This window comes from Berghia stephanieae, chromosome 8, assembly GCF_034508935.2.
Source record: "Berghia stephanieae isolate SIO BIC M18660-M18661 chromosome 8, UCSD_Bste_1.3, whole genome shotgun sequence".
NCBI classification, from domain to species: domain Eukaryota; kingdom Metazoa; phylum Mollusca; class Gastropoda; order Nudibranchia; family Aeolidiidae; genus Berghia; species Berghia stephanieae.
Window position 1 is genome coordinate 35,082,977 of NC_088367.1, and position 25,800 is coordinate 35,108,776.

The 25,800-nt window shown below is 37.2% G+C and overlaps 1 protein-coding gene across 2 annotated transcripts in view; it reads left to right on the forward strand.

Annotated features, from left to right (window-relative positions):
- LOC144978570 (SCY1-like protein 2) overlaps positions 1 to 25,800 on the forward strand; it is a 54,223-nt gene that overhangs the window by 8,895 nt on the left and 19,528 nt on the right. The window contains exons 1-7 of one of the 2 annotated variants that reach the window (XM_078924803.1): positions 18,786 to 19,212; positions 20,137 to 20,355; positions 21,147 to 21,304; positions 21,478 to 21,619; positions 23,163 to 23,312; positions 24,117 to 24,332; positions 24,646 to 24,762. In XM_078924803.1, coding sequence (XP_078780929.1) covers positions 19,168 to 19,212; positions 20,137 to 20,355; positions 21,147 to 21,304; positions 21,478 to 21,619; positions 23,163 to 23,312; positions 24,117 to 24,332; positions 24,646 to 24,762 — 1,047 coding nt within the window. In that variant the 5' untranslated portion in view covers positions 18,786 to 19,167. Of the gene's footprint in view, positions 1 to 18,785; positions 19,213 to 20,136; positions 20,356 to 21,146; positions 21,305 to 21,477; positions 21,620 to 23,162; positions 23,313 to 24,116; positions 24,333 to 24,645; positions 24,763 to 25,800 lie in introns of those variants that run through there. The other variant, XM_078924804.1, reaches the window with a different exon arrangement.

Consider the following 25,800-nt stretch of genomic DNA (forward strand, 5'->3'; position numbering starts at 1 on the left):
CTGGTTTTTTTTAGTAATGTATTTGTTTTATTATTGTGTTGTTGTTGTTGTTGTTGGCTGAAGAAGGGGTTTGAGCCCGAAACGTTCCATGTTTGGTATATTTTTCTTTTTGAAGCTGTTATATTTATTTCTGTTCATTACTTTTAGGTAATACCAGAGGCAACACGTCTATTTAAGTCTGTGATCTTAGGAATTGGACTTACTTACTTACTTACTTATCCGAACCAGCGACCACCTGAGCTCTAGCCCTTCGGTCTTGTGCCATGACGTAGAAGTTAGACGTCTTTTGTAGTTGTTCCAGGTGACTATAAAGTGTGTTACTGATGCTTGGATTTGGTGGGAGGAATGTGCATCTCAGATCTTCAAGAGGTTGACATTCAAGCAAGTGGTGTGTTACTGTTTCATTGGGGTGTTGACATAGGGGGCAGGAGGGGGATGTGTCTTTTGTAATTTTGCTTAAATGGTTGTTGAGCGGTATGTGTTGTGTTCTTAGTTGAAAGATGATGCTTTGCTGGTGTCTTCTGAGCTTATTTAGGCAATCAGTCTTTACAGGAGTGGTCATATGGGAAAACATACATCTACCCGTGGTGCTCATTGCCCAACTGTTCATCCATTCTTCTCTCTTATTTGTTTTGATTATTTGTTTCGCTGTGTCTAAGGATACTGGAAATGATGGTTGTAAAAGTGTTGATCCGAGTCTGGCTAGTCTGTCTGCATTGTCATTTCCTGGTATATTTGAATGTCCCGGTATCCACTGGAGAGATAAGTCTACTCTGTGTGTTGTAAGGAATTCATCTAGTTGAGATCTTAAACTATTGAACGTTGAGGAGAGTTTATCTAAATCGAGAGCTTGGAGAACCGATTTGGAGTCTGTGAAGATGACAGTGTTTTGAAGTTTTGAAGGGTTTAGCTGGAAAACAGAAGAGAGGTGTCGCAGTGAGGCTTCTATTGCAACTGCCTCTGCCTCGTAGTTTGAGCAGGAGCTTCCGCAAGAATTGTGGATTTTATCACAGGTTTTATCTGGGTATTCTACTACAAACCCATACCCAGCATTTTTAGTTCCTTTGTGGGCAGATCCATCTGTGTAAACATGTATCCAGTTGTCTGGGTATTCTTGTATTGTCTTCATTGCTAATGTTTGTATATCTGATTTGTTTCTATTTCTTGTTGTTTCTTCTACGAGGTTAGTCTTTATTTTTGGAAGTTTTAGTTCGGCGTATGGAGGTTTTTGACTGATTAAAAAAGATTTTTCTCTGTTTTCTGGGAGTCTGTGTCTTTCATTCAAGTTGTTAGCAATGTGTAGCAGGGATTTTTGTTTTAATCTTGTTCTTGGTTTCCATTTCTCTGCCAGAATTCTGTTTGGATGGTTTTCCTCTTTTCGTTTGTATCTTTCAACCATTTCAAGCACTGCTGATTCTCTGCGAAGTCCAAGTGGTTCCACATTAGTATGTATTTCACATGCTGCTGTGGGTGTCGATCTCAGGGCACCGGAGATGAAGCGAAGGGCTTGGTTTTGTACTCTGTCCAAGGTTTTGTGTGTGTTTTTACTACCTACATTTTGGAGGGCTAAATTGTAGTCCATGACGGAACGCACATAGCCTAAATAGAGTTGTCGAAGCGAGTTTTTGTCTGCTCCCCAATTAGTACTGGCTAGTCGTTTTAGTAACTGGAGTCTCCTTGTGGCTTTGATTTTTACATTCTGAGTGTGTTTGTTCAGAGATAGTTGTCTGTCTAACTGTATGCCCAAATATGTGGGGTTTTCTTCTTTCGCGAGTCGATGGCCTTGGATGGAGAGTGTTATTTCTTTCTTGGAAACAGGATGGCTCTTAGTAAATATAGAGTAGACTGTTTTATTGCAATTTACTTTTAATTTCCATTTATCACAGAAGGTGTTTAAGCTTTCTAAATCTTCATTTATTCTATTGGAGGCTATTGGTAGATGCTTTGTAGTATACCACATAACTAAATCGTCAGCATATAGGGCCTTTTCTGTCTGTAATACTTCTGGTAGATCATTTATAAAAATAAGAAAGAGAGTACAGCTGAGGCAGGATCCTTGTGGGAGACCTTCCTCTAATACTTCTCTGTTTGACAGTCCGTTATTAATTTTTGTTTGGATTGTTCTGTTACTGAGAAATTGTTTAATCCAGAAGTAGAGATTTCCATCAATTCCGTAGTCCATCATTTTTGATAACAACCCTTTCCTCCCTACTTTGTCATAGGCCTGTTGGAGATCAACAAAAACCGCGACTGTATGTTTTCCATCTTGAAAGCCATCAATTATTTTTTGACTTAATCTAAACAATTGATCTTCTGTTCTTTGCCCTATCCTAAAGCCTGCCTGATATTTATTTAGTAGGCCACATGTCTCCAGCCACCAGTATAATCGGTTATTTACCATTCTCTCAGCGATCTTTCCAACACATGAGGTGAGAGATATTGGTCGGTAACTTTTCGTTTCGTCGGGTGGTTTATCTTTCTTTAAGATTGGAATTATAATAGCATTTTTCCATCCCCTTGGTACTATTCCTGTCTCCCATGTTAGATTTATAAGTTTGAGAAGCATCTGTTTACCTCTCACGCTAAGATGCAGGAGCATTTCATTGTGTATCTTATCTGGTCCAGGGGATTTCCTTAACTTGAGTTTTTTCATAGCTCTGTGAAGTTCTGACATGGTAAAGCCCTCTTTGAACAGATATGAGATAGCTTTTGGGGCCTTTTCTTGATGTTTAAGGTCTTTAATCAATTTTTTGTCCTTTTCACTTCTTTTTGATGCCTTGTTTACTGAAGCAAAATGTTTGTTGAAGATCATGGCTTTTTTTTGGTCATCTACGATTGTTCCTTCTGTAGTTTTCATGGGCTTTGGGTTGGTTTTCGGGGTTTCATTGTTAAGATTATTAAGTAAGGCCCATGCTTTTTTCCCATTTTGATTGAGGTCAATATTAGCGCATGTGTCTGCCCATTTCTTTCTTTTAGCGTTGTTAATAGTTCTTTTGACAATTGCCGATGCTTTATTGTACTCAATCTTGTTTTTAATGGTTTTGTTTTCCTCTAAGTTTTTCCTTGTTTCCTTTCTTGCATTTACTGCTTTTTCAATTTCTTTGCTCCAGAAGGGTTTGTAATTCTGTCGACTACCTCTTGGAATTCCTGCTTTTGCAGCTGCAAGAATGGCTTTGGTGAGGGCTTCGTTTAAATGTTCTACACTTGATGTATCTGTAATTTTGGAAGCTGGTCATCTAATGTTGCTGTGAAAACATCCCAGTTTGCTTTCTTGAAATTCCATTTGGATTTCTGCTCAAATGTTTTCTTCTGTGTTTGAACTGTTATTTGTGTTAAAATTGGTTTATGGTCACTGCCTATTTCATCCAGGACTTTAATGTGACAAGAATTCAGAAGGTCAGAGGAGATGATGGTTAGATCGGGATGACTCAGGGACATATGAGCTCTGTGAAGAAGGGTCGGGACTGAGTCTGCATTTTGTAAAATGGTGAGGTTGGTTGTATTGCAAAGCTTTTCTAGTTCTTTTCCTGTGTTGTTTAGATTTTTGTATCCCCATAGTGGAGAGTGGCCATTGAAGTCACCAGCAATTATTGTGTTGTTGTATTGGGAACTGTTTAGATCTGTTAGGTTTATAGTACACCGTGGAGGGTTGTAAATGTTGTAAATGGTAAATTTCTTATTTAGGTGCCATAAGGTGACTTTCTGTACATCAGTTGAGTTCTGTGATGGTTTAGAAGTAACATCTCCCGTGATGTCATTTCTTATATAAGTAATAACACCACGGCAGTCGTCACATTTGCAGGTATAGTATGTATAACCAGCAATATATGGATCGCTATTTTTATACAAGGTTTCCTGAAGTAAAGCGATGTGAACTTCCTTTTCATTTAATAATTTCTTCAGCTCTGTCTTTTTATTCCTGATTCCACAAATGTTAATTTGTAAAATATTCAAATGTTTGTGGAATTTCTTTGTCCCAGTAGCTGACTTTTCGCGCAGATCAGCCTGGTACTCACTGTCTGGCGCGGACCTTTTTCGAGGCGACGTCCGAGCTCGTATGCTTTCCTTTTGTTTGTCATGGCATGCTGGGGAGTCTCTGGTCTGTCTTCCCACCCTAACCTGTATTCGCTGTCAGCTGCATAACATCAGGAGTTGAACTGCAGATGCATGTTCCTCATATAATTAATTTTTATAGGGTTTAGTCAAGTAGCCTTCATTTTGTCTTTCCCACAGTCTCTTTCATGATTGACGGTCGCCCATTCCCCGCCACCTACTGTTTCCTGGCTTGCAGTTATCTATTTCAGTTAATCTTTCTGCTTAAAGGGCCATATTTCATAAACAGAGGATCGTCACGTCCTGGGTCATTTGTGTCGATGAGAGATTCTGTGGGCCTAAAACAAAGGGATACCATCCCTTTCCCCTAAAAATCTCAATTTTTTAAGAAGGATACATGATTACAATCAATCACAGATAGTCATACAGAAGACATGGGCCACAGGTCGACCAAAGAGGGAGTATAGAAGTGTTAAAGTTACAGCACTAGGAAACAAGTATGAGCTATAGGGGTAGATTAAGAAAAGTAAGGACATACAGAGGACACCACACTACAGAATGAGTGTGAGGTGGGTGGGTGAGGAGCAGAGCGTGTACCACTCATCGGTGGGTTCTGTCTCCTGCACCTTAAGAGGAAGGGGTCCCACCTACTCCCTAGCCCGGTTATACCGCCGGGGACTCGGTCGCGCCCATAACAAACTCAGTAGAAACGGGGAACACCACGGGAAGGTGCTGTTATGGACACAATAATGCATGAGAGGCCATATGCAATAATCTCTGTCAGACAGGATTACGCGGCAATCAATGCACCTGGAAATGAGAGGTGTTGGGTTCGAAATGCACATCAATTTCCTTTCAGCAAGCGGGACGTCCGGCCCAGACCTTGCAGCTCCCCTAGGAATTGGACAAATTGTCTTATAATCTCTCTAATTAAGTATCCTATCATCATCATCATCATCATCATCATCATCATCATCATCATCATCATCATCATCATCATCATCATCATCATCAACGTCATCAAATTCAAATACAACAGCTTCAACAACTTCAGAGAAGGCAGTAATGAAGAGCCAGGCAAGATTATGATGATAGTGATGTTGATGATGATGATAATGATGGTGATGATTATTTGACTTTATTATCTTAGAAGCCTTTTGCTTTTTCAGTTTTCCAACTGTGTCATGTTGTCACCGATGCTCTCACCAATAATTCTCTTGTGAAATCTTTCCACTGTTGGCGATCTTGTCCCATGGACCTCCAACATTCCAGCTCGCAGTCGATGTTCAGTTTTTCTTCATGCTCTCTTAAGTAATCATAATGCTCATCACATATGCACGAGTTATTTTGTTATGATACATACGTGTGTTTGGTGAATTTGAATGACATGAAATGGTTGTATCTAACACCAACAATCATAAAAAGAGATTTTAATACGGTTTATAGAACATGTCTCGAAAGCAATCCCTAAGGAGTAAACCTGCCGCTCTCAATATTAATGCCGACAATCATTTTATAAAATAGTCAAACGGTCATTTCCTTTTCATCTATTCAATATTTTTTTTTTTTCGTTTTCTTACAATCAATCTCCCTTTCTTACTTATACTCAGAGCTAAATAAACACCCATTTGTGTGATTCGAATGAGGCTTTAATTGTATTACAAATCCGCTCAAGTGAATATTTAGGTGCTGGGCGCTTTGGACAGTAAAACGTATTAAACAAAGTTATTATAACAGATGGACGTTTCGGGCTTAAAGCCCAGTTTCAGTCAACAACAAAAACATTGAAAGGGGTAGTATTTCACGTAAAATCAGGATAGACAGGAGAAGAGGCCTTTGAGTTAACTATTTTCGTTTTCATCGTTTTTGCCGTTGGCTGAAGCAGGGTTTTTAGTCTGAAACGATAGTGTACAAATCTGATGTGTAGTAACAAAACAACATGTACTCATTTTAGCCGGAACATTTTTGCTTCGCAATTCGCTGGATTAGGATGACGCCCTGAAAAAGTCTGAAACTGAGACTTTCAAAAAACAAATATGCTTAACTTTGTCTACAGCAAACCTGTCTCTGTTAAAGCAAAAATTGCAAACATGTTTTAATTTGCCTACTTAAAATATATAATGTGCTCTGTAGAAATTCTGTGTGATATTGTGTGACATAATGCTAGGAGGTTATAGTAGGGTGCCTTTTAGAAGAGATGGTTATGCCACTGTTACCTACGGGCATGGATCACTCATATTAATAATATATTATTTTTATATAAAACCGGAATTAAAATTAGTATCCAGTTACACACAGCTTTTACATTAGCTGCCCTGACGCCAGATGGTGCTGACACGCATTCATTATACATTTTCTTCCTCACACACACACACACACACACACACACGAACACAAACATAAATACAGTACATACACATACACATGTGTTTGTCTTCCCTCTCTCTACATCCCTTTTCCTCTCTCTCTCTCTCTCTCTCTCTCTCTCTCTCTCTCTCGTTCTTTCTTTCTTTCTTTCTTTCTTTCTCTCCCACCTTCTCCCTCCATGACACACAAAAACACTCACACACTCAGAAAAATCCCCCCATACCCCCATTTTTTCTAATTCGTGACATAATTATCAGACTGCCATGATATGGAATTTGTGCGGGTATGAATGTGTATGTAGGTGCGTGTATTTGTATGTGTGTGTATGTATGTACGTATGTATATATGTATGTATGTATATATATATATATATATATATATATATATATATATATATATATATATATATATATATATATATACATGCGTGTGTATGTGAGTGTGTGTGTGTGTGTGTGTGTTTAGTTGTGTTCGGATATTGAAGGGTCGTTTGGTGTTTGTTGCCAAGTAGTCGGCTATATAATATGTTATGTTTATGATATTATATTCTAATCTCTAAGGCAGAATGAGATCAATCTTATACGAACTCAACACGGCGGTATCATCATTCTTTGGTTATATGAGTGCAGGGTGGGTCAGTGGTGTATTAAATCGCTTGCAAATGATATGGATCGAAAGATTAGTGTTGAAAATCCGATTTACTTTGAATCCACCCCCCCCCCCCCTCCGCTCTCCTTCAAAGTAATCCAATTTTCTTGTTCTCTATTTAACATGTGACCCATCGCTACAGTTCGGTATTGTTTCGGAATGAACGCTATAAAGAAAATTGAGTTTATTGTCAAGATGAACAGATGATGGAAATTTTAGTTTCATGAATTTTAAGAAACGAACCTCTCTCTCCCCAATGACGGCATTCAATTTAGCTGAAGTTTCTTATTAAGTGAACTTAAAATTGTATTTTAAGCATCCGTTTTTCATCTAGATAATACCCTTTTGAGATAATAGGTCAATATCTAAAGGAGGTGAAATTGAAAGACGAGTGAGTAACTTATCTTTGCGTTCCTTTTCTTCTCTTCCCATGGTCATTGACCTGGTCATGTTTTGACCAAACAGGCTAATTCGAGGTCTTTTATTTTTTTTTTTACAGCAGACAATAAATAATCAAAATAATAATGACATTCTCATTCATTTATTATGGCGCCTTTCCTCGCTCGCGAGCTCCCAACTTTGAGAGTCGTTGCCACGATGCGGGTTATTTAAATCGAACGAGGGTTTTTTGGGTTTTTTTTTTTTTTTTTTTTTGGCGACATGCCTTACCTAGATTAGAAGAGAGTAGAGGGGATAGGTTAATGCATGTTATTTGGCTAATCCATTGGTACCATCCGGTTACTAGTACTAGCTACTATATCTGTCACCTGACTGTAACAAGACGATACACAATAGAGAGAGAGAGAGAGAGAGAGAGAGAGAGAGAGAGAGAGAGAGAGAGAGAGAGAGAGAGAGAGAGAGAGAGAGAGAGAGAGAGGCTATAAAAGTAACAATTTTGCTTCCTCCGCAGAAGGTACTTACACAGGAACTCCATTCCTATGAAATAGCTTTTAAGACCGTGTCTGGGTGGGATCGTTTGATCTCTCATGGTGGGCAGGAGGTCACTTGCTGTGTCTTCTGTCCCCGTTTATCATTTTTCTGAGTTGTTTTCTGTCTTGGTCCTAGATTAGGATCACTTGGTGTCGTCCTGACCCTTTCCGGAGTCCTTGTCTGAAGGAGAAACAGTCAAATGTGTAGTATTGGTTTTGGGAGATGATGTTTTCCCCCCTCGTCAATCACTTCTGTTATGTATTGTTATGTTTTTAAAAAAAAATAATTAAAAAAAAGTATATATTGGTTTGTAAACTTTTGGATGTATTCCTCTTAGTGGGATCATGTGCTTGTGTATGGGTGAGACTTTTACGCGATTTCAAACAAAACACACTGATAGTGTGCTCTTGGAATCGACGTCTAATCCGTATTTGAACCATTATCCCTTTGACTTACATTTTCTCGTTTGCTTTCAATTATAAATCTAGAATTTTCTTCTTTTTTCTTCCATTTTACTGATGATCATATCACCTAATGTGTCGCAAGCGCGATAAAACCCTTAACATAAAAACACACATAAGATCGATGCATTTTTCCAAATGACTTATCAGACAATACTAATGCTTGCCCCAACTGAACAAATTCCCTTCAAAATTTTGCAACCAAATTTCTACTTCTCCCGCTATCACACTTTTTGATGCTTTCAAAGAGGTTATAGCCCGAAAGCCAAATCGGGACTTGGAGGAGGATATGGCGAAACTTACATAATTTCGCGAATCCGTTATCGGATCATATTTCCTGTATGAGAGATGCTGCCCTGCTGCACTGATGCCTTTACTCAATCTCCTCTCACACTGCTTCTTTCAGCGTGTTTCACAGTAGCGAGAAAACATTTATGATTTGCCGAGAATGTAGAAAGTCTAAATTTTGTGCCAGAGGTCACTGTTCAAATCTCTTCGTGGCAAAGTTCCATTTGGGGCTTCAAAGAGACATTAGTTTGAAGGGTCAGATCAGGAGTATTGGGATAATGTGGCAAAAACTTCTAATCATATAAATTATTCAAATACATTTTCTTGTCGTGTAGGAGGTGGTATTTACCTGATGGAATTGACGCCGATTTTTTCAGTCACAACCCCTCTTTCAGCTTTAGTGCTTCACAATAGCGAACCGCTTTATTTTTTATTTGCTCTGGATGTAGAAAGTCTACCCTTTGTGCCAGAGATCACTGTCCAAACCTCTTCCTGACAAAGTGCCTTTTGTGGCTTCAAAGAGAAACGATAGAAGGGTCAGACAAGGACTGTTAGGATGATTAGGCAAAACCTTCTAATTTGACTAATATACTTTCAAATAATTTCTCTTGTCATATTTTCATATGCAGGAGGTGGTGTTGGCCTAATGTAATTTATGCCTTCACCCAAATCGTCCAGTTGTATCGCTTCTTTCGGTTTATCCCGTGTTTCACAAAAGCGAGTAACATCGACAACTGCTATGCCCTGGATGTCGAGTCTTTTGCTATTCTCTAACAAAACTCGTTTAAAAAAAAATCTGGCCAGAAAACGTTTAATGCAAATATCCGTCGGTTAAGATGACTTCCATCTTGTCAAAAAGTCTCAATCCAGAATCTTCTTTTTCCAAGACTTTTCTTAAAGTCAACAGTCTTGAAGTTGAGACTTTTTTGACAAGTCAAAGATCACAGAGGAAGTCTCGGAGTTGATACTTTTTGACACGTTGGGGGTTATACTAATTGATCGATATTTGTGGTAAAAATGTGTGATATGATAGAGTACATCATTCTATCTTGTGAGCCCGATAGCACTTGAGTCATCATTAGCAGCTTTATGATTTGTTAACCCTTTAGATCATGATAGAATTTTTTCATATAAATGAAGATCTCCTTGTTTTGATCAGATCTCATCAGCCACCCGAGGTTGTTGTGCGTTCGATCCCCAATCGTGAGAGACTTGAGTTTTTTTTAAAGGCACCCCCCCCCCCCCACACACACACACATTCTGTTATCTGGGTGGGGTTCCCGACCTCCCATAGAGGGCAGGGAGGTACTTACTGTGTCTTCTATCCCCCTGTACCTGTTTTCCAACATGCTTTCTGTCTTTGTCTTGGAATGAGATTATTTGGTTTTGTCCTGGCCCTGGGTAGAGTCCTAGCTTGGAGGGAAACAGTCAAATGCATAGTTCTTGTTTTGGGAGATGATATTTTTTTTCCCTTGTAAATCATCTCTTTGCTGTATATTATTATATTTGATATTTTGAATGTATAATGCAAGCATTTGTGTGTATTCCTCTTTGTTAGATCTTGTGCTTGTATCCGGATGAGACTTATAGGTGATCTCAAACGGAGTGCATTGGTGGTATGCTCTTGGAATCTACATTTGATCCCTATTTGTTCCCAGTTCCCCTTTGTCGTACTTTCTCTTGGGTGCTTTAATTGTAATTCTAGAACTTTTTACTATCCCATTTTCTTCCTTTTTACTGGCGCTGATATAACCTAAATGTGTTGCAAGCGCAGTAAAACCCTTAAAAAAACAAAAATAACATTGTTATATATTTTAAATTTCTCTAACTATATCACACGCCGCTTTTCATACATCTTTTCTCATTTCATAATTTAGAATGTATTAACATCCGCATAAATTATAACAAAGGTTAACTTAAACTGAATTAATAAGACTGATAGACGAATACCGAAAACATGTGTTGGTAATGTAATCTTTTAAGTAGCGTCTTTTTTTTGTTGGTGTTTTTATTCAGCGGCGTGGCGTATTGACGGCATATGGTGGTGCCATGATTAGAAAAAAAATTCTAATACAGTGAACACGGTTAAGAGGAGAGAGCACGACATATTAAAAACTCTCTTTTATGGAAGGGTGGGGAGGGTCGATGGTTTCTACGAGTGGACAAAACTTACAAAAACAAATAATTCATGAAAACAACAAGCCACAACACTGAGATACAAGTCCCGTATGAAAAGGTCTTTGTAATTATTCTTTGTCCACCATTTAAAGGATTGGATTTGGTAGATAATGCAATCAATATGTTATAAATGTAAATCAAAAGAGAAAAAAAAAACATATGACAGAAATTACTTACTTTTAGTACTTGTAAAAAAAATCTGCACTGCGATGTTTCATCTCTGCAAATCTTTTATAATGTGTTTATTGAAATCTGGAATGGCATCTATTTCAGCTTTGTGAATTGACAGAATCATTAATGAATTTAACCGCTCCTGTTTCATTGAATTTCGCAACAAAAAAATTTCACTCTTTTAAGGGTGCTAAAACAACGTTCAGGAGGTTAAGAAATACGGTGGAAGTGGTTAAGGTCACTATAGCCTATAGATGTCCATGATTTGTCAGTGTTTATTGTATCTGTAAAAAGTAGACAATAAAAACAAAAGACTAAACTAACTGTGAGCCATTCATGCCTGTCATACCATGTCACTGAAAAAGAGCGTTTTCGAGATTTCCACACCTGTGTTAATTCAAAATCAGTTGGTTGGTGAGGAACTAGTCTTTTTATTTCTAATTTGTCATCTAGTGTCAATCTCCCAAACGGTCGGTGAAGTAAAGAGTCAACTTGATTCATTGCAATTCATTGTTTAGCAAAACAAAACTTCAAAGTATATCTCAAATAATGGAAATCAGTGGAATACGATTAATGATTGCACAAATAAAAGGTAGATTCAGATCTTAAAGCATCACAAAGAAAAAATCACTCCACTTAAGTACTTAAAAATCTAAAAACACACCAAAAGTATAACTGTTGACAGTCTTCGCTTTCTTTCTCTGACTGACACAAATACACACGCACAAACACACACACACACACACACAAATAAACACTCATACACACGTAACCATCAACTCGGCACTACAAGCAAGAAAAATGTTGGTAAATTCGTCCACAATGCTTCGTTGCAAAGAATTACTTTATTCAATAATCGTGAAAAAGAGATGGGGGGTTTGATATGTCATATTTTAAAGTTTTATGATGTTTTTCTTTGCTGCTTACAAATAAACTTGACAATGATCAGTGTTTTTGACAGTTAACGTAATATTTTGGATGGCCGAAGTTACCCTACATTGGCAATTGCCTAAAATAAACGTTTGTGAACTTTGAACCTAATTTGGCGCATCCCCCCAGTCCAACGGTGGAGCTCTCAGATCCTGGCACAAGTCGAGGGGTTTTCCGCTATTTGAATAGAGTGGAGACTAAAAAGGCAGTATGTTGTTGGCGAGTTGGCGAAAGGCAGTGGAGTTAAAATCTCTGTTTTATTTTTAATTAAATTATGCTGTTAATGATTTTTTAAAAGATAGGTGCGGTGCCTGGCACCATTCGATCCAATGGCCCCACGCCACTGTTTTTATTTTACATATGGTATAGGGCAATTAGGATAAACTCCCTTGAATGCCCTTAATATGAATAGTAATGCCATAAATCTATTGATTAAAGATTACAATAATGATACACGCGGTAAAGATAGTATTTCAACTTAAATGTACTCATGTATATATGGTGTACAAACATATATCTTTAACCGTGACATGCAAAGCGCGCGCGCGCGCACACACACACACACACACATACACACACACGCATATAGAAGATAATATAACAATGCATAATATATACATACAAGATTGAAATCCATGTTAACAGCAGAGCAAACAAGTATTATTCGACATATATAAATCTCCCTTCTTATACTTCCCTGTCTACTAACACCTTGAAATAATCCATAGATTTTGCGTTGTAGGAAAGAGTAAACTCACTGTGTGCTCATACTGTCTGTGTTGGATTAAGGGGTTTAAAAAGCGTTAGTCCGAACTGAAAAACTGAAATTATTAGATCTAATATTTTATTTTAGTAAACCAAACCTGTCCGTGTTTGTTTTTATTTTTAACCCTTCATAGCCGAGCTTTGATTTTTATTGTCACCTGACATCAGAGTGTAGCAACAGCTTCCTTGAAAACAGAACCGCGTCATTTTACAGTTCTTTTAATTAAGATAGGTCGACATGACTTCCTTTGAAATCCCAGGTTTGAGAGTGTGCGATAAGATGAGGGTCATTTTAATCGATCGATATATATGACGGACGAGTTTTCTGACCATTAAAAAAACAACAAAGAGTACGGCAGTGCTGTTATCGGCCATGCTCCGGAAAAGCATTTTTTTTCTTACTAATTTCAGAAAACTTTTACTTGTTCAACTGTCTATCACTTATACAGACCCCCATTATTGGAAAAAAAAGAACAATTCTTAAACCTGAGATTCCGCAGAAGTCAAAATTATGAAAGTTTTTGGCAAGTTGAGAGTCATTTTAATTTTTGTCGATAAGTGAACTGAATCCCCGTGTGGTGTCCGGGGTCCCTCAACTGAGAGGGTCAAGAATAGCCCAACGCCAAGCCAGCATGTCGTAATAGGCGACTAATGGTGTGTGATTCCCCCATCTTTGAGTCACCTGATCCTCCAGGTTGGGGGTTGGCAAAGGGTTAACACCCTTTTCCGTAAAACTCAAATCGTTACAGAAACGTAGACAGACAAACCAAATCCTTTTTTTTTTTTTAGCTTGAGCGACCGAAGAGTTTCTGGAATGACATAATTTATGAAGGATAACAGACAAAGCCGAAAGGGCTCTGCTGAACCGATGACGTCTTCGCCAAACAATCAGCTTCGAATTGCGTCGTGGAACGTTCGCACCATGTATGAAGCAGGAAAAAGCTCTCAAGTTGTGACTGAGACGAGAAGATACAGGCTGCATATACTTGAAGTAAGCGAAACCCACTGGATACAATCCGGACAGAAACACCTCTCTGGGGAGAAGATTTTATATTCAGGGAGAGGGGACGCGGGATTCATACACAGGGAGTAGGAATAGTTCTAAGCAAGTTTGCCCAGAAGTCACTGAGAGGATGGGAACAACACGGAGAAAGGATCATTGTGGCGTCCTTTACAACACGGAGTAAGAAGATCAACATGAACATTGTACAGATCTATGCCCCAACAAATGACCCAACAGATGAGGACAAAGATACATTTTATAGCCTGCTACAACAAGTCATTGACAAGTTGCCAAAGAAAGACATCAACATATTGATGGGAGATGCTAATGCTAAAGTGGGACAGGATAACGTAGGTTATGATGGTATCATGGGACGTCATGGCATGGGAGAAATGAACGACAATGGTGAGAGATTTAGAAATTTCTGTGCATTCAACAGTTTGGTGATTGGAGGATCAGTGTTCCCCCATAAGAGGATTCACTAGGCAACTTGGGTCTCACCAGATGGTGTGACAGAGAATCAGATTGATAATTTTTGTATCTCTCGAAGATTCAGACGTTCATTGGAAGATGTGACAGTACGGAGAGGGGCAGATGTTGGATCAGACCACCACCTGCTATTGGCAAAGCTTAAGCTCCGACTCAGAAAACATGGGACCAGATCACATACAAGATGAAAATTCGAGGTGAATGCACTAGATGGGGAAAAGAATGAGGAATTCAAACTACAATTGAGTAATAGATTCCAACATCTTACTGAGCTCGAGGAGGACCTAGATGTAGAGTCACATTGGGCAAAGATCAAGGAAGTCTACTTAACAACTTGCCACGATGTATTTGGTGTAAAGAAATCGGAACATAAAGAATGGATACGTCCAACCACCTTGGACCTTATTGAAAAGAGGAGAACAAGGAAGGAACAAGTGAATGCAAGCCGAACAAGGGCTTCAAGACTGGATGCACAAGAGCAGTATCGAGCCATAGCTAAGGAAGTCAAAAGATCAGTGAAGAAAGTCAAGAAAGCAATCATGAACAGACTTGCAGAGAAAGCAGAAGCAGCAGCGACAGGAGGACACATGAGGATCCTTTATCAAACTACCAAGACATTTGCTGGAAAATATGGGAAACCAGAGATACCAGTCAAAGACAAAGATGGGAAAACTATTTTTGGAAAAGAGGCTCGATCTGAACGATGGAGGGAACATTTCAACTGCCTTCTGAACAGACCACCACCATACAACCAGCCGGAAATTTTGCCTGCAAGAAATGAGCTACCAATTAGCTGTGACCCACCATCGATAGCAGAGATTGTGGGTGTCATTAACAAGATGAAAAGGGGGAAAGCTGCTGGACCAGACCAGATTCCACCGGAGGCTCTAAAAGTTGATGCTGAAAGAAATCCTGAGGCCCTGCACTCACTTTTTGAGAGAATCTGGAATGACGGGATATTCCCAAAGGATTGGAAGGAAGGACATCTTATCAAGCTTCCAAAGAAAGGGGACCTCAGTAATTGTAATAATTATCGAGGAATCACTCTTCTCTCTATCCCAGGAAAGGTTTTCAACCGTATTATTCTAGAGAGAATTAAGAATGCAACAGATGCTAAACTGCGGGACGAACAGGCAGGTTTTCGGAAAAAAACCGTTCAACCACCGACCATATTGCCTCTCTGCGAGTCATAGTGGAACAGTCTATAGAATGGAACTCTCCTCTTATTGTCAACTTTCTGGATTACGAGAAGGCTTTCGGCAGTATTGACAAAGCAACATTGTGGAAAATTCGGGCACATTATGGACTCCCTGAAAAGATAGTAAACCTCATTAAGGAAATGTATGAAGGATCAAGTTGCAGAGTTGTACATGAAGATCAGCTTACTGACAGCTTTGAAATTAAAACTGGTGTCAAGCAGGGATGCTTACTCTCACCATTCCTGTTCATCCTTGCCATTGATTTGTTAATGAAGGAAACCTCCAAAGGGCGAAGAAATGGGATACAGTGGACCATCTGGACACAGTTGGATGATCAGGATTTTGCAGATGATCTGGCTCTTTTGTCCCACACCCAGGACCAGATGCAAACAAAAACCACAATTATAAACAGCCTCTCGGAATCAATTGGTCTAAGAATTCACCCTGCAAAGTCAAAGGTCTTGAGGATAGGTACGCGTCAAAGGGAGTAGATCAAAGTAAAAGATCAGGAACTCGAAGATATAGACACTTTCTGCTATCTCGGGAGTACAATTGACAGGGATGGAGGCACGGAAGCAGAGGTGAAAGCACGAATAGGAAAGGCACAGGCTACATTCACATATTTGAACAGAGTTTGGAGAACTAAAGATATCTCCCTTCGACTAAAGCTAAGACTTTTCAACTCAAACGTGAAGTCTGTCCTACTGTATGGAACGCATTACTGGCATGTATAAGGAGGGTACAGATTTTATAAACAGGTGCATGCGTAAGCTACTCAGAATAAAATGGATGGATAGAATAAAAAATGAAGAAGTATGGAAAAGAACACAGCAGAAACCAGTGGGAGAGGAAATAGGAAGAAGACGATGGAGGTGGATTGGACACACGCTTAGAAAGAATGACTCATCCATAACAAAGAAAGTATTGGACTGGAACCCTCAGGGCAGAAGATCAAGGGGAAGGCCACGAGGAACATGGAGAAGAATTAAAGAAGCTGATATACCGAGAAGTGGTAAGACATGGAATGAGATAAAAAAGTTAGCTCAGGACAGAGAAGGATGGAAACTGTTTGTCTGTGGCCTATACCCTGACCCAGGGTGAAAAAGGCAATGATGATGATGATGAACTGAAAGTTTTCTGGCCAAAATCGAAGTGAAAAAAAAAAAAAGGAAGAATTTTGGCCGAGTGCGGCAGGTATGATTTGAGAGAAATTCGATCTCGCCATAAAATTATAGGGAGCACATTCCCCCCCCCCCCCCCCCCCCCCCCCCCGAGATACCCATTACCGTATTAGCATAAATGTTTTTAATGTGATGAGTAGTTATAGAAAGTGACCAGGATTGTGGAAGTCGTGTGTTAGACATTTCCTGTTTGTGTCGTATATTTTGTTTTACCATTTAATAACTGTGGATTGACTCGCGCATTAAAAAAAAAAAAATCTCGCTCACTCTTACTCCCCCTTCTCTCTCTCTCTCTCTCTCTCTCTCTCTCTCTCTCTCTCTCTCTCTCTCTCTCTCACACACACACACACACACACAAGTTTTTACAAACTCACGCTCTCTTTCGCTATTTCTATCTATCTATCTATCTATCTATCTATCTATCTATCTATCTATCTATCTATCTATCTATCTATCTATCTATCTATCTATCTATCTATCTATCTATCTATCTATCTATCTATCTATCTATCTATTCCCCTTCCCCCCATCCTCATATACAAGAAACATTGCATTTGCTACACAATAAACATAGGTACGTCAATTCAGCCGTCTTGGATACATAATGGATTTCATGTGATTCATTCTGTTATTAAAATGTACTTAGTCAGAATCAAGACTATCTTTCTTTATTTCGTCTTTTTTTCTTTTCTGTTTTAGAAACCATCCATAGACATTAAACCCACATACATACTTAAAAACAAAGAAACAAAGAAAAACAAGCCTATAAATTATATACATCGCATAGAAAGAATGAAGTTGACGTCACTCAGCTCCTTGTTACTGTTCTTAGACCGCCATAGAGTTGACCAGTCAACACAAAATAATTCTCTCTAAAAGATTACAATAGTTACGACTGTTTAGGCGTGCATACACGTTCAATGGTGAGCCTTTTACATTACGTCAACACAGTTTATCTCGATATTATACCAGTTTGATCCGGTGGGTCACGAATTATAATCGCGAAGACCTTACACAGACATATACTTCTAAAACTAAACCGACGTAATCACCCCCCCCCCCCTCCCAAAAAAAAAGACAAGTTACAAACAAACAAAATACAAAAAAAACAAAAGAAATAAAAGACAATTTTTTTTTTAAAACAACAAAACAACAAAAACAAACAAACAAACAAACAAAACAAAATACCCCCCCCCCCCCCAAAAAAAAAAACAAAAAAAAAAACAAGACTGTAAAACATTGAGCCCAGAAAACTCGTTCCATCGATTAAAATGACTCATCTTGTCAAAATTTCCCAAACTTGTGACTTCTCTTTTACTTTAAGGAGTTTTCTTACAATAATAAAAAAAAAATATTTTTTTTTCAGAGTGCGACAGAAGACTCCTATCTACCGAAAGTTTACTCATATATAATAGTGTTGTTGTTGCGACGTAATTACATATGATAATAAATTATATTGTTTTTAAGAGCGTGTACAAAACCAACACCCAACAACACACCTGGCACGCGCATACCGGACTCTGAATAATGAGCCACGTCGTTTTACACATTTATATATTGAGCACTAGGATGACTTTTTCATTGATTACTTTGTGTGTGTGATTCCTACTGGGATAAATAATAATACTGTTATTTTTAGTATTATACTATTGGTGGGATGTTATTAATGCTGGTACACTTGAACCCATGAAGTGTGTGTTTTTGTTAAATGTGAGAAACTCGTCTGTACATAATATTTTGAATATTCATGTTTCCAAATTTTATTTTATAATGCAACTGTTGCTGCTTGAAGCTCGAAGAAATAAATGACAATAATAAAAGTGACCTATATGGGATAAGACACCAGTGTAAGATAAAGATCTGTGTATGAAACAGTGCAGACAAAGCAGAAAGAAAAATATTAACAAAAAAAAAATACCCCCCCCCCCCCCCCCCAAACAACACAAAAAAAAAGAACTAAAAAGTAAGAAAAAGATCTCCAGAAAATCACCTGCCTGAGGCAGTAGAAACATTGATTTTTGGGATTTTTTTTTCTTGTATTTTTATTTTTGCTTGGTCTGACATAGTTTCATCCACACTTTTTCAGATCTTAATAGAGGCTTCAATTTAATTTCGAAGACAGATGTGGACGGTTTGGGTTTCCCCGTTATCAACAAAACACGTTGAACGAGACACTAAATAGGAATGAGAGATGAGAGGATTTTAGTTTTTGTGCTTTTTTTTTCACCATAATTTTCAAACAACTTTCGTCACTGTGTCTGATATTCAGATAATCGGGAACAGGCATATATCATCAGGATTTCACTGCATTGTGGATTTTTGTTCTCTCTCAACGCAAAATGGACTGTGTATTGTTATTGCTTCGTTCATTACATTTCAAGTACATATTTTATTTCCTGAAAACTCAGAAACAATGAGCACATAATATAAAAAGACAAAGAAATCAATAATAATTGTTGGAAGGCGCCCTACACAAAAAGGTACCTTGCAGTTTTGATGTCATAATGAAGACAGCGGCAATGAAATACAACAAATTGGGGCGTTGGCTGGTGAGATTTTAATATTTGTTTAGTACAATACATACATTAAAAAAAGAAAAGAAAAAGAAAATTACTTTGAAATGAATGCTCAGCCATTTTTTTCTCTCTCCGGGACGAATCCTATACAACTTGGCTTACAAAAGAAACAAAATGTTTTTAAAGATTTAATTTTTCATACTATCGGGTATGACTGAAGAAAAGACGATAATTTTTAATGTTATTTTAAGTATTGACTTTTCGATCTTACGAGATCTACCACTTATTTAATGCATATTTTTCAGCTAAAATTGACATATCAGGATTTGACACTTCCAGATTCAGAATCTGTAACCAAAACTTTTGATTGGTGAAATTTATTGGGACCAAAGTTAACGATTTCATCAAATCTTAGTTATTATAAAGTGTCAATTCAAAAGAATTATAATAATAGAAGTCTTGCATTACATATAATATTCTTGAAATTCAATTTTAAAACAAAAAATCAGAATACACCATTTTTTTTTCTTCTTGTGACAGATATATCACAGCATTTCTTATGGAGACAATTAATTATCTTAATATTTTTGTGTGCTTTATCAAAAAGCAGTAATGCAAAAATGCTAACATTTGTATAGGATTCTGTTTTTTTTTCAATTTCATGCAATACACGTCGCTTTAAGGCACCCTTTATATACAGGCACTATTACACTATATGATGCTATCTATAAGTCGAGCAACGTATGTAAAGAGATTTACCCATGTACGCAGTATAGGAACCAGAGTTTTGCTACTACTATAAAGTTACTAACCACAATTAACAATGCTTGACTTAATTTAAAAAAAAGAAATACTTGAGCATTTATATTTATTGTTTCAGGACTAAACACCCTTCCACTTACCCCACATAGTTTATGCTATTTATTTAATCATTATTCATTATTTTTTTATGATCAGGAAGAGCGAAAGCGTGCTAAGAAGGTCGAGCACATTGGGGAGTTGAAGCCAGGGAAGGGTCAAAAGATGGATGTGTTGAACCGAATCAAGAAGTCTGTCAGTAATGTGTTGCCTGGCAACCCCCTGTCACGCGACTTTGACATCCAATCACAAGTGGGCAGTGCCGGACCGGGCATGCTGTGGAAAATTTACTCAGCTGTCAAGAAAAGCACCAAGGAGGTGGGAGGATTATTAATAAAATATTGTGGGAGATTTTTGTTGTTCTTTTTTTTTTTTTAATGGGCATTCTGTGAGACTTACCACCTTCTTGCATTATTAAACCCCTATATATTAGTCCCTTTAAGGTGTCTTTATATTGGGCCAGTTTATTGTCTAATGGTAGAAAAAAAGAAAGGAAATAAAACCTTTATTCATTTCCACAGAGAAATACGGATCATAAAACTCTCAATCCTGTTATTGAATTCTTGGGTAATTTATGAACAGTCATCACTCAACTCAGGTTGGAATGAGTACTTTGTCATAGGCAATAACGGTTGTTTTAAGAACGATAAAATAAAAAAAAAGGATTTCACATATGTGGCTTGTATGCTATGCATGCATTATTTCATACAGCCTCTGGAGGGAATGAATGAAGCATTAAAAAAAAAATATTGAGCAATATTAATGGAATTGTGCTCTCTTGATGTGTAGATTTTATAAGCTTCACTAATTCTAATTACAATTACAATATGTTTGCTTGCCAGGGGGAAAAAACAAGAAAAAAAAAGCAAATTCTCAAAAACTTTTATCAATCATTTTTGCAATTTTTTCACTTCTTGGATTCTGGGAAATGCCTTTTCAGACATCTATAAAAAACTAATTGAGATAACTTAAATCAGGAAAAGAGCCTTAAAGAGCAGAAACGGCAGATTTAGAAACAATACTCTGGAAAGTGAATTTTCATTCAAATTTGTGCTTTTTGCAGGAAGGCTCACATTTTTCTAATTATAGAAACATCACCTCAATTTCAGCCTGCTTCAGTTTTCCTGTTTGAGAAGAAAATGGTAGATCGTCATTCCAAGAGAGACAAAGACTTAATATTCGACGCACTCCGTAAAGGGGTGCAACAACTGACCAAGCTCAGACATCCCCGTGTGCTGTCTGTCATACACCCTTTGGAGGAGAATAGGTGAGTTGATTTCTCTTTGTTGACAGGAACAATATTTGTGGGAATCTTTGCTAGGGACATGTTTGAAATAATAGTTATGCAGATCATTATTTGTTTGCCTTTTAATCAATTTCTTATGTCACCTAAATTGTTTTTGAAAGGGTCAATCTTTATATGACGATTTTCTATTTCAGAGAGACACTTGCTTTTGCTGCAGAGCCAGTGTTTTCAAGCCTGGCCAACGCTCTTGGCTGTCACGAGAACATCCAAGGAAACCCCAAAATGTTGTCAGACTTCACACTCTATGAGGTGGAGATAAAACATGGATTATTACAGGTACGTTCTTTTATGATATAATGATAAAACAGAGAGGCTTTATGCAGACCTGTTATGTTTATCAATATAATCTAAATCTTGCTGGTTTTTTGTTTAAAATAAGGGAAAAGATAGTTACTGGATATTTCTTGTATTGATACTGATTCTTGCCTCCATTTTTATTAATCTTTGGACCATCTTATTTGACACTTTTATTTTGCAAATAAAGATTAAATTTAAAAAAAACTTGCTGGAAATGTTTCATACAAATATGTGCAACCGGTTTAGTTACACTTCATGATATTTTGGTCATATGTTCAATATTGTGTATAGATAGTTCGAAGATGACGTCACTCATGTCTTTGTTATTGTTTTTTGCCATCCGCGTTTATGAGTACTTCTCACTAAACTGTATTAACCAGACTATAAACCTTCATGGTTACACACAGTTTTGTGTGTTGGCCAGTTTTACTTCCAGATGGCAATATTGTGAACTTCTTAGCCAAGTGCATACTATCTATACATTTGCTGACACACATCTGACAGATACAAAATAGAGGGGGAAAATGACCATTATTTGACTTAGTGTTCAATTTTAAAAAAAGTGAAATTAAATGGTGCACTTTGCATAATTTATTCATCGATTTCATAAAGCTAAATTCAACTAACTTCCGGGCAATTTGTTTGTAACGACGCCATCCTTGAAGCTAAACAGAATCATCAGGAATTTTTGAGGAGGATGTATTTGATATAAAAGACAACATAATTACTATGTTATAATATATAACTTATATTGGTAGATTTACTGCAATTCACAGATTGGTAACAGTTGGGACATGCTGAAAAAGATTGATGAAAGCAACAAAAAAAAAACAAAAAAAAAAAACAACAAAAAAACCCAACAAAAAACAAAAACAAAACCAAACAGTTCAAATATTAGATAAAAACATCTTCTTGAAAGAGCTTGTATTTAAAAACAATTTTCTTTCGAAGAATGAAGACGAATTAAAAAGTGAAAAAGAATATAACAATGAAATTAGTGAAATTAATCCCAATGATTAACTGTTTTGTTAACCTCATTTGTGTAGTGGATAACCTGTGGTATAGAGTAGAGAGTTGAGGTTTGTTCCAAAGCCAAATTTTTTTTCGTATTGAATTGGATCAGATATTTTCTTTAAGCTTTAAGTTTTTTAAAATGCGTTTACAACAGGATTTAGTTCTTCTGGTATTTTTCATTATTTTAAGTTAATTATTTAAACTTTGACAACTGTCAAAATCTGGTCAGACTGTGTTATGATTTCAACAATCTGTGTTATGATTTCAACAATCTGAAAAGTCATATACCGTGAGAGAAAAGTGTTAGAAAAATACAAGAAAAAAATTATGCTCAGAGCAGAGGTTTAGCCATCATATGAGGAAAGCTGATTTTTGGCATTGATTATTTTTTTGTCATTCTCTCTGCTTTATATGGTAACATAGCATACAAGCTACTGATCACCACTTTTTTCACATTTATATTGACTATTTCTGCTTGTTCTTATTTATTTATTTATTTGTACGACAGTTGTTGGAAGCCCTTGCTTTTCTCCATAATGATGTCAAGATGCTCCACCGTAATGTCTGCCCTCCTTCCATCATCCTAACCAAGTCTGGTGTCTGGAAACTGTCTGGATTTGAATTTTCTCAGTTGGCCCAGGACACCCAGGAAGCCAATGTGAGTTTTGGATTATACATGACTCTCTGTCTTTATTTTAGGATTTGTCAGGGTTAATCAGATGCTCATGAATATATTTAAACTCAAAATGATCAGAATTACAAAATTAGATGCAATTTAAGAAACTACATTCGTTCTAAAAACATAACAAATTTAGAAATACGTTGATGAATAAGGCTTGATCATCCACCAATTACGTCGTCCTAATTTTCTAATTGATAAAACTTTTTTTAAAAACCCAAAACAAACAAACAGACAAACAAAAACCAAAACAAACAAAACAAAAAAAAAGAAAAAGAAAAAGAAAAGAGGTCAAGTGACATATTATCACTCTTCAATGATTTAGAACGTATTGATGAATGAGGCTTGATCATTCACTACATTTAGTCATATAATCCTATTTTTCAAATTTATTAAACAACCCCCCCCCCCCCCCCACCCCGCCCAAATAAAAACCAAAACAAGACAACACAAACAAAAAAAGAGCTCAAGTGACATATCATTGCACTTCAATAACAAGAAAATCGACCTCTGTCCTCCCTCAAAAAATAGAAAGAAAAGATAGGGTTTCTTAAGTTCACTCTGTAATATGATATGTATGGCAAATTCACTGCTTAAAGATGTTTTTTTCTCCATTTTTGATATAATAAAAATATCTTTTTTTTTAAATTTTTGACATAATGAAATTATTGAATTTTTAAATGTACACAGCATATACACATATGTGCCACTGTTTTCTCTCCTGTATGTTGCATCATCATATGTCCAATATTCACCTGTGATTTTCAATTTTGTTACTTGCAGCCTGTCTACTCATGTGTAGAATGGAATGCCAATACACCACGTGAGACAAATCCCCTTTTGGACTTTATGGCTCCAGAATATGAGATAATGAAGATGTGTTCACCGTCCAGTGACATGTTTTCCTTTGGTGTATTGCTTTACTCTTTGTACAACAAAGGGAAGCCACTCTATGAGTGCCAAGGAGAGTTGTCAAATTTCAGGAGGAAAGCAGAGGAAGTATGTAGCTTACATGAAATCTTGATGATTTAGAAGCTCGTAGTTCAGAATATAAAATTTACATAAACACACATTAGATTATACATTACAAACGACATAGGAAATGGTTTAAAGATCGACACAATACCATCACCGCTATCAGTACACCACCACTACCACTGCCAATATCATCATCATCATCATCATCATCGTTGTCGTCATCATCGTTGTCATTGTCGTCATCATCATCATCATTATCATCATATCAACACATCAACCACCACCACCACCACCACCACCACCACCACCATTACTATCACCTCTCATATTCCAGCTCAGCAGCATTCGTGGCACTATCAGTAAAAGCATCCCATCAGAGATGGTAGAGAATGTCAAACTGTTACTAAATATGGAACAGGCTATCAGGCCAGACGCACTTCAAATGTCCAAGGTAGGTAACTCTGAATTAGTTCAAAACTAAAGGCACACAATACTGCTGTTTCTATCATCCATAAAGAGTCTTCATTCACCGAAACTGTACAGCATTGTCTTGATATCTCCATGTCAACAATATAAACACAACATCTCAGGACTTTAGTCATGTATTATTTAATTTTATACACAAGTCATTTGTTCCAGTTTTCTTACGTGTTTGATAATTTGTGGTTGTTAAATTCAAGTTTGATAATTTGTGGTTGTTAAATTCAATCAACTAAACATTTCAATCAATCTACCAACCAAGCGTCCATTGTTTCATTGTATTTAACAAACCAGGTTAGCGCATTTATGTGTTAAGTATATACCGTTCACTCCGCTTAATCGCACATCAGTTAATCACACATTCCGCTTATATGCTACACATTCCCAAAAAAACTAATTTTTTCTATATAATCGCACACCTTCTCTGCTTAATCGATACTCCTTGATTCCATCTTGATTGGAGAAAAATATACAAAAAGTTAATGAAAAGGTATTTCTCATTGAACTATTTCCGCTCGTTGATATCATATCACGCATGAAAAAAGCTTTCATGTCAACGCAATTCCACTGTCCCTCTGACCCCGACTAGGTCAGACTCGCAAAGCTTGTTAACTGACATCAAAGGATTACCTGACACGACAGGTTAATTGACTCAGCACTCTATGTCTGCATCACAAGGTGTGAAACATGATCACAGTCGATCCAATGCCATATGTTTGTTTACATTGTCTGACCACTTGATTGCAATTCTCTACCTGTGAAATGTTTTCCTCTACTGGGCCGTGAATAATAAGAAAGGATTACAGAGAGGACTTGCATCTCATCTTTTGATTGATCTATACGATCCCAGTCCACATTGATACACTCAAAAGACAACTGAACTAGCATCAACTCAAGACACATCAGAATGCTGGCTTTTGAGATGGAAAGGTCGACAGAATGTCGTGTTAAAATAACAACATGATGCTGATGTCTCTTTTGCCAGTCAATGGAGTGATGGGGTTTTGAA